The sequence below is a fragment of the Engraulis encrasicolus genome, chromosome 21, assembly GCF_034702125.1.
Source record: "Engraulis encrasicolus isolate BLACKSEA-1 chromosome 21, IST_EnEncr_1.0, whole genome shotgun sequence".
Classification (NCBI taxonomy): domain Eukaryota; kingdom Metazoa; phylum Chordata; class Actinopteri; order Clupeiformes; family Engraulidae; genus Engraulis; species Engraulis encrasicolus.
Genome location: NC_085877.1, coordinates 21,809,255 through 21,826,754, shown reverse-complemented (window position 1 = coordinate 21,826,754; position 17,500 = coordinate 21,809,255). Strand labels below are relative to the sequence as shown.

General features: G+C 42.9%; 1 protein-coding gene and 1 long non-coding RNA gene across 2 annotated transcripts; both read right to left on the bottom strand.

Annotated features, from left to right (window-relative positions):
- Positions 1-3,183: 3,183 nt before the first annotated feature.
- Positions 3,184-4,965, bottom strand: LOC134437629 (uncharacterized). Its single transcript, XR_010032450.1, has 2 exons — positions 4,748-4,965; positions 3,184-3,631 (listed from the first exon to the last, which is right to left on the bottom strand). It is a non-coding gene; the product is annotated as an uncharacterized LOC134437629 (long non-coding RNA).
- Positions 4,966-13,798: 8,833 nt separating this feature from the next.
- On the bottom strand, positions 13,799-16,704 carry cd248a (CD248 molecule, endosialin a). The gene is made up of 2 exons (XM_063187685.1): positions 14,423-16,704; positions 13,799-14,371 (listed from the first exon to the last, which is right to left on the bottom strand). Exons 1-2 carry the CDS (start codon positions 16,602-16,604, stop codon positions 14,049-14,051), a joined length of 2,505 nt encoding a protein of 834 aa, XP_063043755.1. The 5' UTR covers positions 16,605-16,704; the 3' UTR covers positions 13,799-14,048.
- Positions 16,705-17,500: the final 796 nt, after the last annotated feature.

Genomic DNA, 17,500 nt, shown 5'->3' with positions numbered 1-17,500 from the left:
AGGATGCGGATACACATACGATACGAATGTCGGTTGTTGACGGCTGTCTTATATTTTTGCCAAACCTGAATTCGGTAACGCTTTATTTTACGGTACAGTATTTACTATGTACTTTCTGGGTAACAACTGGGTAACAGAGGGAAATTACATGGTACCTAGAATGTAAAAAGGGGGTAAATACGATGTAAATACTGTGTAATTACAGAGGAAAAAACTCAAAAGTTACCGTGAAACTACACTGTGTATTTTCTGGGTAACAGAGAGAAATTACCCAATTGTTATCCAGAAAATACACAGTGTAGTTTCTTGGTAAGTTTTGTGTTTTCCCCTGTAATTACATAGTATTTACATCGTAATTACCCCCTTTTTTCCATTCTAGGTACCATGTAACTTCTCTCTACGGTACAGTATTTACTATGTACTTTCTGGGTAACAACTGGGTAACAGAGAGAAGTTACATGGTACCTAGAATGTAAAAAAGGGGGGTAATTACGATGTAAATACTATGTAATTAGAGGGAAAAACCTCAAAACTTACCATGACACTACAATGTATTTTCTGGGTAATTATTGTTTGATGGCAATTTAAAAAAAGGATGAAAGTACTACCTATTTACCTGTTTGTTTTACAGCAATACCACATTTAATTACTAGGTTAATGTGCTGCTCTGGATGGTAATTACACAACTCCAAAGTCAGAACTTACAAGGAACAGTATTTCATTGTAGTTACTGTGTTTATCACCATACATACCCATTTATTGCATGGGTAAATGTGGTACTTACCTGACAAAACAATTGCTTTATCACCATACATACCCATTTATTGCATGGGTAAATGTGGTACTTACCTGACAAAACAATTGCTAATGTCACACATTGCCATGGGCTTTATCTTCATTCTTGTAGCCGTTGAGTCAAAAGTGTTTGGTAAGTACATGGTAGGTTTCTGCACTGTTACCAAGTAACGTATATTTATTTACCAAGTAAAGAAGGGGAAACTGTACTGTAAAGTAAAGCGAATGCTCTTACCAAAGTATTACCAATTTCTTGCCAAGTAATTAAACTTGTTTCATAAATCATGTAAGTACATGGTAAGTTTCTGCACTGTTACCGAGTTACAGATATTCAGTTACCAGGTAAAGAAAGGGAAACTGTACTGTAAAGTAAAGCGATCGCTCTAACCAAAGTATTACCAATTTCTTACCAAGAAAATAAACTTGTTATATATCATGTAAGTACATGGTAAGTATCTGCACTGTTACCAAGTAACAGATATTCAGTTACCAGGTAAAGAAGGGGAAACTGTACTGTAAAGTAAAGCGAACGCTCTTACCAAAGTATTACCAATTTCTTACCAAGCAATTATACTTATTTCATGTATCATGTAAGTACATGGTAAGTTTCTGCACTGTTACCGAGTTACAGATATTCAGTTACCAGGTAAAGAAGGGGAAACTGTACTGTAAAGTAAAGCGAACGCTCTTACCAAAGTATAACCAATTTCTTACCAAGCAATTATACTTATTTCATGTATCATGTAAGTACATGGTAAGTTTCTGCACTGTTACTGAGTTACAGATATTCAGTTACCAGGTAAAGAAGAGGAAACTGTACTGTAAAGTAAAGTGAACGCTGTTACCAAAGTATTACCAATTTCTTACCAAGTAATTAAACTTGTTTCATAAATCATGTAAGTACATGGTAAGTTTCTGCACTGTTACCGAGTTACAGATATTCAGTTACTAGGTAAAGAAGGGGAAACTGTACTGTAAAGTAAAGCGAACGCTCTTACCAAAGTATTACCAATTTCTTACCAAGAAAATAAACTTGTTATATATCATGTAAGTACATGGTAAGTATCTGCACTGTTACCAAGTAACAGATATTCAGTTACCAGGTAAAGAAAGGGAAACTGTACTGTAAAGTAAAGCGAACGCTCTTACCAAAGTATTACCAATTTCTTACCAAGCAATTATACTTATTTCATGTATCATGTAAGTACATGGTAAGTTTCTGCACTGTTACTGAGTTACAGATATTCAGTTACCAGGTAAAGAAGAGGAAACTGTACTGTAAAGTAAAGTGAACGCTGTTACCAAAGTATTACCAATTTCTTACCAAGTAATTAAACTTGTTTCATAAATCATGTAAGTACATGGTAAGTTTCTGCACTGTTACCGAGTTACAGATATTCAGTTACTAGGTAAAGAAGGGGAAACTGTACTGTAAAGTAAAGCGAACGCTCTTACCAAAGTATTACCTATTTCTTACCAAGAAAATAAACTTGTTATATATCATGTAAGTACATGGTAAGTATCTGCACTGTTACCAAGTAACAGATATTCAGTTACCAGGTAAAGAAGGGGAAACTGTACTGTAAAGTAAAGCGAACGCTCTTACCAAAGTATTACCAATTTCTTACCAAGCAATTAAACTTATTTCATGTATCATGTAAGTACATGGTAAGTTTCTGCACTGTTACCAAGTAACAGATATTCAGTCACCAGGTAAAGAAGGGGAAACTGTACTGTAAAGTAAAGTGAACGCTGTTACCAAAGTATTACCAATTTCTTACCAAGAAAGTAAACGTGTTTCATAAAGTAAAGCGAACGCTCTTACCAAAGTATTACCTATTTCTTACCAAGAAAATAAACTTGTTATATATCATGTAAGTACATGGTAAGTATCTGCACTGTTACCAAGTAACAGATATTCAGTTACCAGGTAAAGAAGGGGAAACTGTACTGTAAAGTAAAGCGAACGCTCTTACCAAAGTATTACCAATTTCTTACCAAGCAATTAAACTTATTTCATGTATCATGTAAGTACATGGTAAGTTTCTGCACTGTTACCGAGTTACAGATATTCATTTACCAGGTAAAGAAGGGAAAAAAATACATCAAAAGCAAATCAAAGCATTATTGTGGAAATCAATTTTTTTTTTATTGTATATTGTGGCAAACGACAGTATTGCAACTATGCTGCTCATTGGAACGGTGCTGCTTATTGCTAAATTGTATTATGTTTAGGTAATAAACTAATATATACTAGTATGAATGTAACCCACTACTAGGTATGTACACGTCGATGATAGGCCAGGTTCAATAGCTAGAGAATAAAGACACTAGGCTCTGGGAGAGTGCAAAAAGATAAGTGCAATTAAAAGACACCACACAAGGATATACTTTTTTTCTTTCTTTAGTTATGAATTGCAAGGTAGAAAATATGTACATATTCCCAAAATAAAAGAAAATAATTGACCCTTTAAAATGAAATAAAATGAATTGTCCTTCAAAAGTGAGTAATTGTCTATTTTCCAAAAGTTGGGAACAGTCCTTTAAATCAGTCCTTTGAATCCTCAAAGAGAAAAGAGTTCCTTTCAGTTGTTCAAGAAAAAAAGAAAAGAAAAAGTAGTTCCGTTCAGTTCAAGGCCTTAGTTCAGTTTGTAAACCGTTAAAGTAACAACTCAAGTCAGTCAGTCAGTGTTGTTGTGACACAGGCAGGTCACAACCCTACCACATATGCGCCATGTACAATGACACAGGACAGGATCCGACTCAATGGGGTGGGTGGCTCGCCATCAAACGCAGTCATCAATCCACAGCGGAATCCAGGTTCAAAAAACGTCACCTGTGTAACCATACCCTTAGTTAAGCTACACATGTACACAGGGCAATGTTCACATTTCTTATCAAATATCAGTTCAAACAGTTTAAACTTAAAGTAGTTGTACACAGGGGTGGAAAGTAACTAATTACATTTACTCAAGTATTGTACTTGAGTAGCATTTATGAGTAGGCCTACTTTTTTGTACTTTTTAAGTAGTTTTTAAAATGAATACTTTTACTAGTATTTGAGTACATTTGACCCAAGTAGTTAACTCAATTACACTGGAACCTGGCCTGAGTACTGAGTAAAAAATAGACAAAATGCCACGCAAAATAATGCCACAATCTGCCGGAAATGAAAGATTATGCAGGATGGCACACAGCATTTCCACGATTGTACTATCTTGGATCAATGTATTGGATGATGGCTGGTGCCAAGCAAGAGATAGAGGTTATGGAGGACGATATTCAAGAAAAAGAAACATTAAATTGTCGAGAGGAAAGCTAATTAAATGTAACTAAGTACTTTTACTCAAATTGCATTTTTAAGTGAAGTACTTTTTACTTTTACTTGAGTAGATTTTTAGATAGGTAGGCCTACTTTTACTTTTACTCGAGTAGGATTTAGGCAAAGTAAAGACACTTTTACTTGAGTACAAATTTTCTGTAGCCTACTCTTTCCACCTCTGGTTGTACAACATTATCAATCTTCTCAAAGGAAAATATATGGAAACCGCATAAGCTTACACTTCATTTATACTGAAAAGCATTGCATACCATTCAGTTACATAACCACTATCAAATAACAGGATGAATACTTTGAAAAACATCACTCGGTACTGAAACCGCGGGAATTACACACAGATATTGCCGAGCACAGTAATGATAAGGAGGACCGTTCAGACCTCTCCCCTCGCACGTGATGGGTGCGTGATCACAAGCATGTGAATTACAGGCAGCTCATTCCAAGCTTTAAACTTACTCAATTCAACCAAAATATACCCTTTTCACACTAAACACAACAAGTATTAACAAAACAAAATACAATCCTGAAGTTTCACCGAAGTATTTCACAGTGATAAGCAATAACACTCAAGTTACATCAGTAGGGAAAATAAGTTACAGGTGGTTGCCTTACCGAGACGATTCAACAGAAACAATACACGACGAAGCGCAGCTTCTTTCTCTTCAAAACACAAAAGATTTACAGAGCAGGTCGTTCGGTGGTCCAAAAGGAAACTTAGAAGTAGTTATCATTAACTTAGAATTACTCTTCTATCAATATCTAGCTCCAAGGTGGAGCAGAAGAAACGGAGTCTCCAATTCAGCTTTCGAGCTCTTCTCAGCTCAACTGACTAGAACGGCTCCACGGAAAGCTGAATGCGTGGAAACGCATGTCAAAATAAAAGTCCCATAACGTAACTGTCACAGTAAAAGTTAGGCTATTTCAAATATATGTTAATCGTGTTTTTAACAATAACAACCCATCATTCATGAATTGCCTTATCAGTATTATCACTATTTATTATCCCATTTTACTATTTATGCTATTTAATCAACTAATACCTTTTTAATATGCATTTGTCAACTGGGTTACATGAACATAGTAAGTTAAGCAGCTAAAAATGCCTGTTTCTGGAAATTAAAAATTGAGGATCATGGAGAAAATCCCCCTTTTCATTTTTTCATTGATGAAAAATGCAATGTTTGCTGTCATAATACCTAGAAATTGAAAAGTGCTATTCATGAAAATGGAAATGAAGAACGGGCAGCAGGAATTCTGGAATGAAATAATAGGCCTAATAATAATAAAATACAGTGCATCTGTGTGTGTATGTGGAACAAGGCAGCCATCCGAGTTGGCAGCAGAAATACACTCATCAGTCCAGGCAATACTTTCTCTAGTCTTGTATTGTAAAAAATGTAGGCCTGGTCTGATGAGTCTTTATATCTGCTGCCAACTCGGATGTTAAAGTGATGCTGTCCCATGTTTGGAAATGAGCTCGTATTACACTTCCCCTTGAGTTAAGTTATTGGGTTTTACCTTTCTCCTGTACTTCCTGCCGTTCTCTGACTACAGCAGTGCAAATTTTATCTCCATGCTAGCAATTAACACAGAGTCCTATGAGAACAGTTTTCCCTTCTTTACCTGGTAACTGAATATCTGTAATTTGGTAACAGTGTGGTAAGAAATTGGTAATACTTTGGTAAGAGCGTTCGCTTTATTTTACAGTACAGTTTCCCCTTCTTTACCTGGTAGCCTAACTGAATATCTGTAACTCGGTAACAGTGCAGAAACTTACCATGTACTTACATGATACATGAAATAAGTTTAATTGCTTGGTAAGAAATTGGTAATACTTTGGTAAGAGCATTCGCTTTACTTTACAGTACAGTTTCCCCTTCTTTACCTGGTAACTGAATATCTGTTACTTGGTAACAGTGCAGATACTTACCATGTACTTACATGATATATAACAAGTTTATTTTCTTGGTAAGAAATTGGTAATACTTTGGTAAGAGCGTTCGCTTTACTTTACAGTACAGTTTCTCCTTCTTTACCTATACTGAATATCTGTAACTCGGTAACAGTGCAGAAACTTACCATGTACTTACATGATTTATGAAACAAGTTTAATTACTTGGTAAGAAATTGGTAATACTTTGGTAAGAACATTCGCTTTACTTTACGGTACAGTTTCCCCTTCTTTACCTGGTAAATAAATATATGTTACTTGGTAACAGTGCAGAAACCTACCATGTAGGTCAAGAATGAAGATACAGCCCAATGGCAATGTGTGACACCAGCAATTGTTTTGTCAGGTAAGTAGGCCTACCACATTTACCCATGCAATAAATGGGTATGTATGGTGATAAACACAGTAACTACAATGAAATACTGTTCCTTGTAAGTTCTGACTTTGGAGTTGTGTAATTACCATCCAGAGCATCACATTAACCTAGTAGCTTAATTAAATGTGGTATTGCTGTAAAACAAACAGGCAAATAGGTAGTAGGCCTACTTTCATCCTTTTTTAAATTGCCATCAAACAATAATTAGGCCTACCCAGAAATTACACCGTACTTTCGTAGTAATTCACAAGATATTTTCTTCTCAATTACATAGCATGTACTTAGTAGTAACCCCCCTTTTAATTTTTAGATACCATCTAATTCCTCTCTGTGACCCAATTGTTACCCAGAAAATACACAGTGTAAGTTTCATGGTAAATGTTGAGGTTTTCCCCTGTAATTACATAGTATTTACATCGTAATTACCCCCTTTTTTACATTCTAGGTACCATGTAACTTCTCTCTGTTACCCAGTTGTCACCCAGAAAGTAGCCTACATAGTAAATACTGTACCGTAGAGAGAAGTTACATGGTACCTAGAATGGAAAAAAGGGGGTAATTACGATGTAAATACTATGTAATTACAGGGGAAAACACAAAACTTACCAAGAAACTACACTGTGTATTTTCTGGATAACAATTGGGTAATTTCTCTCTGTTACCCATTTGTTACCCAGAAAATACACAGTGTAGTTTCATGGTAACTTTTGAGTTTTTCCCCCCTGTAATTACACAGTATTTACATCGTAATTACCCTCTTTTTACATTCTAGGTACCATGTAATTTCCCTCTGTTACCCAGTTGTTACCCAGAAAGTACATAGCAAATACTGTACTGTAAAATAAAGCGTTACCCTGAATTCCTATGGCCCGTAACATTGTGGGAATTCTGTTAGGAAACGGATGTCATTAAATGCTAATCCACCGCATAAAAAGTTGATATCACGGCTTCGGGGCTCTATTGTGGAGGACTCCTCCAAGGACTTTTAGACTCTTCAGATTGGGGTTCCTCAGGGAACTTTTGGATTTCAATGAACCTGCTGAGGGATTTTTGAGGAACCTTCAAACATTTACTGTTAAACATAAATGGATGAGGTCATATTTAGATCCCTCTTCTCACTGTAATTTGTAAAAGCTAATGTAATTTCTTAAATTATTCCTGAGTCTTAACGGGGTGTAAATTTACTCAGTCTGATTCAATTAAAGCATTGTTGGGTTTCTGATTAAGCAGTAACACAATTTACCAATGAAAATCAGAGCAGGGAATGAGAGACAGCTGGAGAGAAAAGGCAGAAAAGAGATGGAGAGAGAAAAGGGCATAAAGATAGGGCGAGGTAGACAGAGAGAAGGGAAAGAGAAAAGTTGATGGTTGCCAGATATGATTGATGATGACCTGCCCATAAAATGTTTAAATAACGACTTGAGGCACTAAATCCCACCCAATATGAACTGAATTCTCTTCATTTCCATGGCCATAAACGTAAATAAAAGCCCAATACATGATTGGATGCCCACTAGCCGGTCATCCTAAACAGCCTAATTTGGCTGGGAAACCGCCCAACCTGGCAACCCTGATTGAGAGCTCTTGGCACACCATTTCACACTACCCTGACTCAGTTTCCTATTTTCATCCAGTTTCCCCATCATCCTATCGGTATGACCTCTGCTGCCCCTTTCAAAAAACTCTGCACCACCATGACCACTATCACCACCAGTCTCCCAGAGTGCATATCTCTGCATGCTATCTCCCTGCAATAAAGTTCAAAGGTAGGGCACTTCCTATCTTATTATCTGATAGCAATCTCCAATGAAAGCTCTCTTTTTTTACATGAAGGTGCATTTGCATACAAATGAGCGTTGAGATATCAAATCACATTTCCCTTCAGTGGCTTCAGACTGACAGTCAGGTGTGTCTTCTTTATTTGGCTGCTGGGGCAAAGCAATGGTGCTGTTTGTTGTTGCCAAGTTGCCAAGAGTAGCAGGCTTTAATTAAAGTGATAGTAATCATGAAAGGCAAATTGAGCGACTTCAATACCCTGAACATTCTTTAGTGAAAAATATAATAATAAGTAGTCCTACTTAAGATAAATCTATTTTTTAATTATTGTGTTAAAAAGAAAAGAAGTGGTGAAGGAATAGTGGATGAAGGATGAGTTCTTTGACAGGAGCTATTAAAAGCATTAGAACATTTTGTACCAACACATTGTAACGGTGTAGTGTCTACATTGTAAGGCGAAATTGTGTTGTCATTTTAAAAGTTTCCAAGATAATACATAATGTTTTTTTTTTCGAATTGTGTTCATGTATTAAAATGTGTCTGTTGTGAGTGTGAGTTTGGTTCAGATAGGCGCTGACCTCCCAGCTAGAGGGGCAAAATAAACCCCTGTCTTGCTGAATCAAAGGAAGTCTACCCATTCTAGATTATAGAAAGGGGAGATGATGTGTTTTTGAATGAATGACATCAGTGTAATTACAGTATTCGACAGGTTATTTGTTATGATTGCAGACAGGACATTTGCTAGGTTGCCTAGGTTACTGATGAGCTCGAGCTGGAATAAATATACACAACAACACCACTGTTAGACCTACGCACGTAATTATAAGTTACATTAATAACACAGTATGGTTAAAAAGGTTAACATGACATTAGAAAAAAGGATGCAAGATGGTGGATGAACGATTAGAGGAAGAGTTCTTTGGCAGGGGCTTTCAAAGCTTTAGAGAACATTGTGTACCAACACACGTTACAATAGCAGCAACAATGTCTTGTAGACTGTTTAGCAACAGATTCCACAGAAGGCCGCACAGTGCCTTTAACCATGTCTCTGTGTGTGTATATGTGTGTTTGTGAGTGTGTGTTTGTGAGTGTGTGTGTGTGTGTGTGTGTGTGTGCGTGCGTGCGTGCGTGCGTGCGTGTGTGTGCTTGCACGCGTACGTGCCAGTGTTTGTGTGCGTGTTCCTCTGTGTGTGACTTGTACGGGGGGTCGAAGGGGTGGTGTTGTTCCAAAGAGTAAGAATTGACCCTGGAGGGTCGACCAAGAATGAGCTCAGAAGAGAGTACACAGAGCGCCAGAAATTCCTGGGAACACAGCACAAGAGTAGAGAGCGCTGGATCAAGAGCAAGAAGATGAAGGAGAAAGAATTATCTGACCCAAGGACTGTTTATTAGTGAAGGTCAAAGGTCATGACCACAGTAATGCGACTGGCCTGTTTGCTCGCTGCACTAACATCTCTCTCTCACACACACACACTCTCTCTCTCTCTCTCTCTCTCTCTCTCTCTCTCTCTCTCTCTCTCTTTCTCTCTCTCCAGGGCTGGACGGGTCATCTGGCATACAGGGCATTTTCCCCAATTGTCCCACAGTCCTAAGGGCCCAGTGCTTCTGTTTTGTTTGTTGTTGCTGTTGGTTGCTTTTATTTTCCCCTTAGAGACCAGGGTGGCATTCCAAGAACATGGCTATGTGATAAACCTTGCTGCGTTAACCTACAGGAAGTGGTAAACCTGCTAATAGATAGCCCAGTTGTGCCATTTAGTTAAAGGAAATGAGGACTACATGCTCTTCTATTAGATGATTTACCACAACCTCAAGGTTAGCATAAACTGGTTTACGACTGTGGCAGGTTCTGAGAATACTCCCCTGGTCACAGTTTAGAAGGGGAGACCCATTGGGGCATCTTGAATATACACACCGTGGACTGTCATAGTAAAGTAGTGGTGGGGAGGGAGGACTGTGTAAGTGGCTGGTCTTTTTTTGCCAAAAAAATGCCTGGGTCGTTTTTTTTGTTCCCAGTCCAGCCCTGTTTAGCTCTCTCTCTCTCTCTCTCTCTCTCTCTCTCTCTCTCTCTCTCTCTCTCTCTCTCTCTCTCCCTCTCTCTCTCTCTCTCTCTCTTTCTCTCTCTTTGTTTATTCACCCTCAATGACAGCTACATGAGCACGCCCATGAGAAGCAGCACACACAGAGAAAGTAAGTGGTGGTCACAGGCAGGGGTCGCTGACAACCATTTGGCCAAGCCCGGTACAAAAGTAATCTGAACACAACCCCCCCCCCCCCGCCCCCATTCAATGCAATGGGAAGAGGCACATCTTGCCACCAGGCTAGGCAGGCAGCCGCTTGCAGACCCCAAGCCCCTGAATGGCGAATAACAGTAACAGCTCACACTTTGCTACTGTAGTGGCAAATTCCAAAGTGGTAAAATCAAATGTTCACCCCTTTGACATTTCACTTTGGGCCCCAGCTGAACCTAGAGTCGCCTCTGGCAATGGGGGACCCAATTCTTCACCCACCACCCCATACGCAGGCACCCACCGTCCTGGGCCCAGGACAACAGACCCCTTTGCACCCCCCCCCCCCCCCTTTCCAGGCCACAGTGGTCATTAGTTCACTCCACACCCAGACAAATGGAGAGCAATACCGTGTACCTAAATAGTTGCAGCAGCTTGTCCCTAGAGTAAGTAGTACCCTTTTGGTGGATTACAATTGTGCAGTCATCAAAGCCTCCCCTCCCATCAAAGGCCTGTTCACCTCTACAATGGTAACTATAAACATAAGCTATGACTATAAAAAAATTGTTTCCGTTCTTGCCAACAATATCGCCTGTTTCTCATCAACATCCACAAGCAGAAGCTTGATGTCTGTACATTGACAACTCTGATTGGCTGACATTGTTTTATAGTTCAGCAAAAATTGCTGTGAAAGTGATTCCAACAATATTGTTCTGCATGCCAGTGATTATCGTTATAACTAGTTGATATGTAATATGTTCACTAGAGTTACAAAGATATTATTTTTTTTCTAAGTTAAAGTTGTACTTATCTTAACAGTAATCATAGATGTGAACAGGCCTTAACCCTTTAAGGAGTAAGGATATTTGGAGTCCTTCTAGAATTTCACTTGAACACTTTCTAATTAGAATAGAGAATCTTTGATTATAGCATGACATAGTAGAATCTGCCTTGAACCTTTTTGTTTGGTAAAATTTAATTTGGTGTGGTCTACATACATAGGGGCATCATGTAACCCTTATAATAATGACACGACACATGACACAATAATGGCAAACATTATTGATGCTTATGACTGTTGTTGTCAAAATGTGTCATTCATTGTTAGGGCGTCAACACATGTTCATCGAGTTATGACAACAACATAAAAAACAGCAACAATAATGAATCATTAAAATTCCTGCTGATTTCAACATGCAGTTGTATTGATTTCAGGCTACTCTTGACTTGTCAGAACCCGATGGCATGGAGATCAGCCATTTCCAAAATCCTGGCCATCCAGATGGAGGCATCTTAATATACCTCAAATATCATCCCAAAAGTTATTCTTGTGTTGTGTGAGCTGCAGGGCCGGCCAAAGCCGTTATGGGGCCCTAAGCAATTTTTTATCCAGGGCCTCCCATACCCAATATATGCTCCTGTTTCATTAATCTTAGTAAATGGCACATGAGAAAAAATTATGACTAGGAAAACTAGAGGACAATTCATTTTGTCCTGGAACTTCGCTGCTCACAGGGAGCATTGGTGGCTTGAGGGCCCTGAGCCACCGCATAGTTCGCTTATGCCTCAGGACGGCCCTGGTAAGCTGTCTGTTGATATTGGGAAAAAAAACTGTGGGAGTATATTCGGAGTATGTTAAAACAGGATCTTGAGAAAGGCTTAACAAAAAAAAGCCTCGTCGTCAGGTAGGCCTACTACTAACAAATCAAGGGTGGCGTGAGCAATGTAAAAGCATGTTGGCATTGGCAGGAATTCTCCTTTAATTATAGGTCATTAATGTTGGTGACATGTATTATGTCATTCTTATGACTGTTACATGACCCTTATGTGAATCACATACAATAATGTGCTGCCTAATAGGATCCCCTGTGTGTACCATTACTTCTCTCTGTGTGTGCCATTGTGTCAACAGAGGAGATCACCATAGAAACTGCGTTAACACTTTACTTGACGCCGGTGTCATACATACTGTATGACATAACAGTGTCATAACATTGTCATAATGCAGTCATGCATGTATCATAAACATTATGTCAATATAAAAAACATATTATGAGTTTGTCATTATTACGTGAAATTCGGTTACGATAAAGACAGGCTTAACAATGTCAACTTTTCATGACCATACAATGTTTATGACATTGACAATATGTTTAGGACTCGTTCATGACTGTGTCATGACACTGTTTTGACACTATTATGACACTGTTATGTCATAACGTATGACGCCGACATCAAGTAAAGTGTAACTGAAACTGCAAGGATATGCATACCACAATGAAAGTGTCATGGTCAAATCTTTACAGAACATTAACACAAGATCACAGAGGTTTGTTATTCTTTTTTTTTGGTTGATTTGTATTGTTTTTGGCAGTACAGAGAAGGCACCAAGGACAAAAATGCACCTGAGCAAAGATGACAAAGTGTACACGTTTTAACTTGTGGCCTATCAGTTCACAGTTCCATGGGAAGACCTCAGTCCACTGAAAAGTCCATCGAAAAGTCAATTTAAAAGTAAAACTTCCACAATATACATTGGACGAGAGGGGAAACACAGCAATCTGCAAGGTTCAGTGTCAATATTATGCAGATTGCTAGTCAGGAAAAAAAATACATACAAACATATTTTGGAGTTTCTTTGGTCTTTTGCTGTAAAAAAAAAAAAAAACATTTTTGAGAATCACATTTCCCTTAGGATTCATCACTAAATGTTACTTGCATTACAAAAGAAGCACAATCCCTTACGAAAAAACAAATCAATAATAAATATGATCTTGAACCAGAGTAATAAGTTCCATTTCGTCAAGCACACAAAGGCTTTTGTTGCTATTGCATATCTCTCTCTCTCTCTTTCTCTATCTCTCTCTCTCTTCCCCCCTCTCTCTCTCTCTCTCTCTCTCTCTCTCTCTCTCCCCCCCCTCTCTCTCTGTCTCTCTCCCTCGGTCCATCTCACTCGGTGAGATCAGTGTGTATTGGGAAAACAGTGTCACAGCACTCTGGAGAAGATCAGCATACGTAAGTCCCATTTATGTCCTCTCCCAACAGGCTTCTCCTCTTTCCCATAGATATTCCTAATAAATACCCCGGTACAAGATGAAAAAAACAAAGACAAAAAAACAAAACAAAACAAAACAAAACAGTTGTCTCACAAAAGAGACAAAGGATATCACATTCAAAGTTCAGTCTCTCTCAAAGTGTCTTTGTTTTTTCTCCATTTTTGACTGTCTCCTTCACCCGCCCTTTTCATACCACATGTGATACCGTATAAAATCAGGTTGTGGGGTTTTTTTTTGCCCTCATCGGCAAGACCCACGTCAGCTGTGGTAACCTACTCCTTTTACGCCTTTTAACAGTTTCCTGTTGTTTGTTGTGTGTGGGTTTTTTTTTCCTTACACACGTGTGACGGCATCCACCACCAAGTGCGGTGACTTGACGAATTGTTAATGTTCCGAAACAGTTTGTTTTAGTATGTGTATGTGTGTGTTTGTGTTGAGGCCATCCACCACAACTTTGGTAACATAACTATTTTTTTAGTTCTTTTCATTTGTGTGTGTGTGTGTGTGTTGATGTTAATGCTTTTTTTCCTTACACGTGTGACTTGGTTTGGGTCCCGGCACCGGCACCGGCACCAGCACCAGCGTGCTCGGCCCCGGCTTTGTCGGCGGCACCGGAGATCCAGTGGTAGCAGTCGGACGAGTTGCTCTTGCCCTGCGGCTTGGCCCCCGCCCCCACCGCTGCGGAGTTGGAGTTGCGGGCGTAGTAGATGCCGCCCAGGACCACGGCGGCCAGCAGGACGATACACAGAAGGCCCACCAGGAGGCCCACCAGCCACCCGTTGCCCCCTTCCTCCTCCTCCTCCCCGTCCTCGCCCTTCTGCTCTCCTTCCCCTTTCCCTTTCCCCTGGACCCCCTCCCCTACTGCTGCCTCCCCTTCCCTCTCCTCCCCTCCTCTCCCCTCACCATCCTCCTCATCCTCTTCCATGGGAGGCGAAGGGGAAAGAGAGCTGGAGTCCGGGGAGAGGAAATCAGGGGAATCGGTGGTGGTCGAGGTTCCCGTTTCGACATCGGGTCTGTGGGGTGAGTCTGGCGGGGGGAAAAGAGGCTTATCAGTGGCGACGGCAAACCAGAAGTTTCCTGCGCCCTCCATGTAAGTTGTCGTGGGAGCGATAGTGGTGGCTTTGGTTTGGTCGTACTCCTCCTCCTCCTCCTCCGACTCTTCATCATCAAACCAGTCTGGTGTGGGTGAAGGGGAGGGGGCAGGAGCATGCATCTCTGGGACGATGGGGTTTTCCCGACCTGGGAGAAAGCCGGGGTTCAGCATCTCCACAGACGAAGAAGAGGGCGATTCCGTGTCGACCGGCTCCAGGCTCTCGAAGGATCCATACTGGCCCACGTTGTCCGTGTTGTCATAGTAACCCTGGGACTGCACCACCACGCCCTGACCCTGACCCTGACCTCCGCCTCTGCTGTGCGGCGGGCGAGTCACGGAGATCATCCAGTCGTCGTAGTCCGTCGGCTCCGGGCTGTAATCCTCCTGCTCCACCTCCTCCCGGGGCTGGGGCGGCCGCTGCCAGGGGGGTCCGTTCCAGCTGCCGGCGCCGGCGTCAGGGTCCGGCATGGCGGTTGCCCAGGGGTATTCTGGGATGACGGCCGCCGTGGGGTCTCGGCCGTGCCCCTCGACGATCAGACTGCAGCTGTACTGGTCCCCTTGCAGCTCGTAGCCCTCCTGGCAGTAGCACTCGAACCCGCCCACGTAGTTGATGCACATCTGCTCGCAGGTGTCCTCGATCTGGCACTCGTCGATGTCCTGGCAGCGCGTGGGGTCCTCGGCCATGGGCATGAAGCCCAGGTGGCAGTGGCAGACGTAGGAGCCCGGCGTGTTCTCGCAGGCGTTCTCACAGGGCTGCGCGTTGACGCCGTCGGCGCCGTCAGCGACGGCGCACTCGTCCACGTCCTCGCAGTCGCCCGTGGCGGCGTCCAGCTGGTAGCCGTCGTCGCAGCGGCACTCGTACGAGCCCGCCGTGTTGACGCAGCGCTGCTCGCACGGCATGCCCAGGCACTCGTCCAGGTCGCGGCAGCTTTGCTCGTCCGGCTCCAGCACGTAGCCCTCGGGGCAGTCGCAGCGGTAGCCCTCCTCGCTCGCCGCCACGGCCACGCACTCGAACTCGCACGGCGAGCTCAGGCACGGGTCGTCGGGCAGGCAGCTCAGGCCATCGTCGGCCAGCACGTAGCCCTCGATGCACATGCACATGGGCATGTCGTCCTTGTCGATGCACAGCTGGTGACAGCCGCCGTTGTCCTGTGCGCAGTAGCTGGTCTTGGCCGAGCAGTAAGGGGCGCCGCGCGACCAGCTCACCGCCCCGCTGCCGTCGTCCGTGCACAGCACCGTCTGGTCGCCGACCGTCTCGGCCGGGCACGGCACCGTGGCCATGGAGCCGTACGGCAGGTGGGTGAGTTTGGTGGTGACCATGTCGAACGGCGTGGTGTAGAGCGTGTTGTCGGTGCCCTCGCGCGGGATGCTGGGACACATCCCCTTGTAGGTGTACTTGCACAGGTAGGCGTCGACGGGGATGGAGCAGGGCCCGTCCACCCACTTCAGGTTGTCGGCGGCGGCGTTGTCGCCCCCGGCGGGCGCGTGGGAGTACTCCGTGACCACGCAGCGGGGCATGGTGCAGGCGGCGGGCGTGTCCTCCCCGAGCCAGTTGACGAAGCGCGTCTCCTGGTCGCCCGTCACCCAGCTGAAGCCGCGGAGGGGCCGCGACGCCGAGCACTGCCGCGGCTGCCTCTGCAGCCCGATCCAGGTGCGGATCTTGCCGTGCTTGCCGCGCAGGTTGACCTCGGCGAACAGGCGCTCCACCGCCGCCGCGTCCTCGGGGTCTTTGAGCGTGGCCAGGTCGCCGCCTTGCTCCTTGCAGCTGCGCCACGCGTAGAGGAAGGTCTTGCGCTGGAAGTAGAGGACGAAGCAGCCGTGGTTCTCCGTGCACACCGCGTCGCCTTCCTTAAGGTCCTGCGCCCGTGCGGAGCCCGACAGCAGCGGAGATATCAGCAGCAGCAAGGGGAGGAGGAGAGGACCCAGCAGGCATGGCAGCGTTGTCGGGCGAGAGCAGCTGAGCAGCTGCCCCCAAGCTCCAGTCCAGCCCATTCCTGCACTTATCCTCTCACTCACTCACACACTCACACACTCACTCGCTCGGTCACTCTCTCTCTCTTCCACGACTTCTCTCTTTCTATCTGTCCTTCTTCGTTCTTTTCGTCCGACACTACTTAGTCAGACGTTCTCTTACTCTTTCACACTATTCCCAATTTTCTTTTCTTTCCTTTTTTGGCGTTCCTTCTCTGTTTTTGTGTTTTTTCTGTACTTCTCCTTGGTCGAAAGAAAAATAAATAAACAGTAAAGAGTCTTTTTTTTTCTTGCCCTACTTACTTTGACACCAACTCCAGTGTTTTTTTTTTGTATTGCTGTGCGGCTGAAGACTCGGAAAAGAGATTCAATCTAGTCCATTCAAGTTTTCCTCAGTTGTGTAATCCCAAAACGTCCCGACTGAAACTTTTTAGTTAGTCCATCCACGACATCTCTTTTTTCCCCCCCGTTTTTTTGCATTCCTTTTTGTTTCTTCTTTCTTTTCCTTCTGTCCTCTTTTCTTTCTTTCTTTCTCTCTTTCTTTCTTTCTTTCTAACTTCAACTTTATAACTCTCTTAGCCTCTCTCTGTGTGTGAGTCCTATCTCTATCCCGGCCAGAGGAGCTCTGGTCCTGCTTGGAGCGCCTGTAGACTGTCCCCCTGCTCTGGGAGTGAAACGGAGGGAGGGAGAGAGAGGGAGGGAGGGAGGGAGAGAAAGAGAGGGAGGGGTAGAGGCAAATAGAGAGAGAGAGAGAGAGAGAGAGAGAGGAGGGGGAAAGAAGAGGAGTGGGGGAAATAGATTGAAGGGGAAAGAGAGGTGGGAGGGTAAAGAGGAGGGAACAAGTTGTTTTTTGGAAGGGGGAGGCGGAGTGGGGAGTGGGGATTTTACCATCCATGCATATGTTCATATGAGTGAGA

What these genes read in the sequence shown, in the direction of transcription:
- cd248a (XM_063187685.1), bottom strand. Translation starts at nt 16,604, where the DNA reads ATGGGCTGGACTGGAGCTTGGGGGCAGCTGCTCAGCTGCTCTCGCCCG. An exon ending in GGAAGAGGATGAGGAGGATG is followed by an intron (nt 14,372 to 14,422) that starts GTGAGGGGAGAG and finishes CAGTAGGGGAGG; the next exon opens with GGGTCCAGGGGAAAGGGAAA.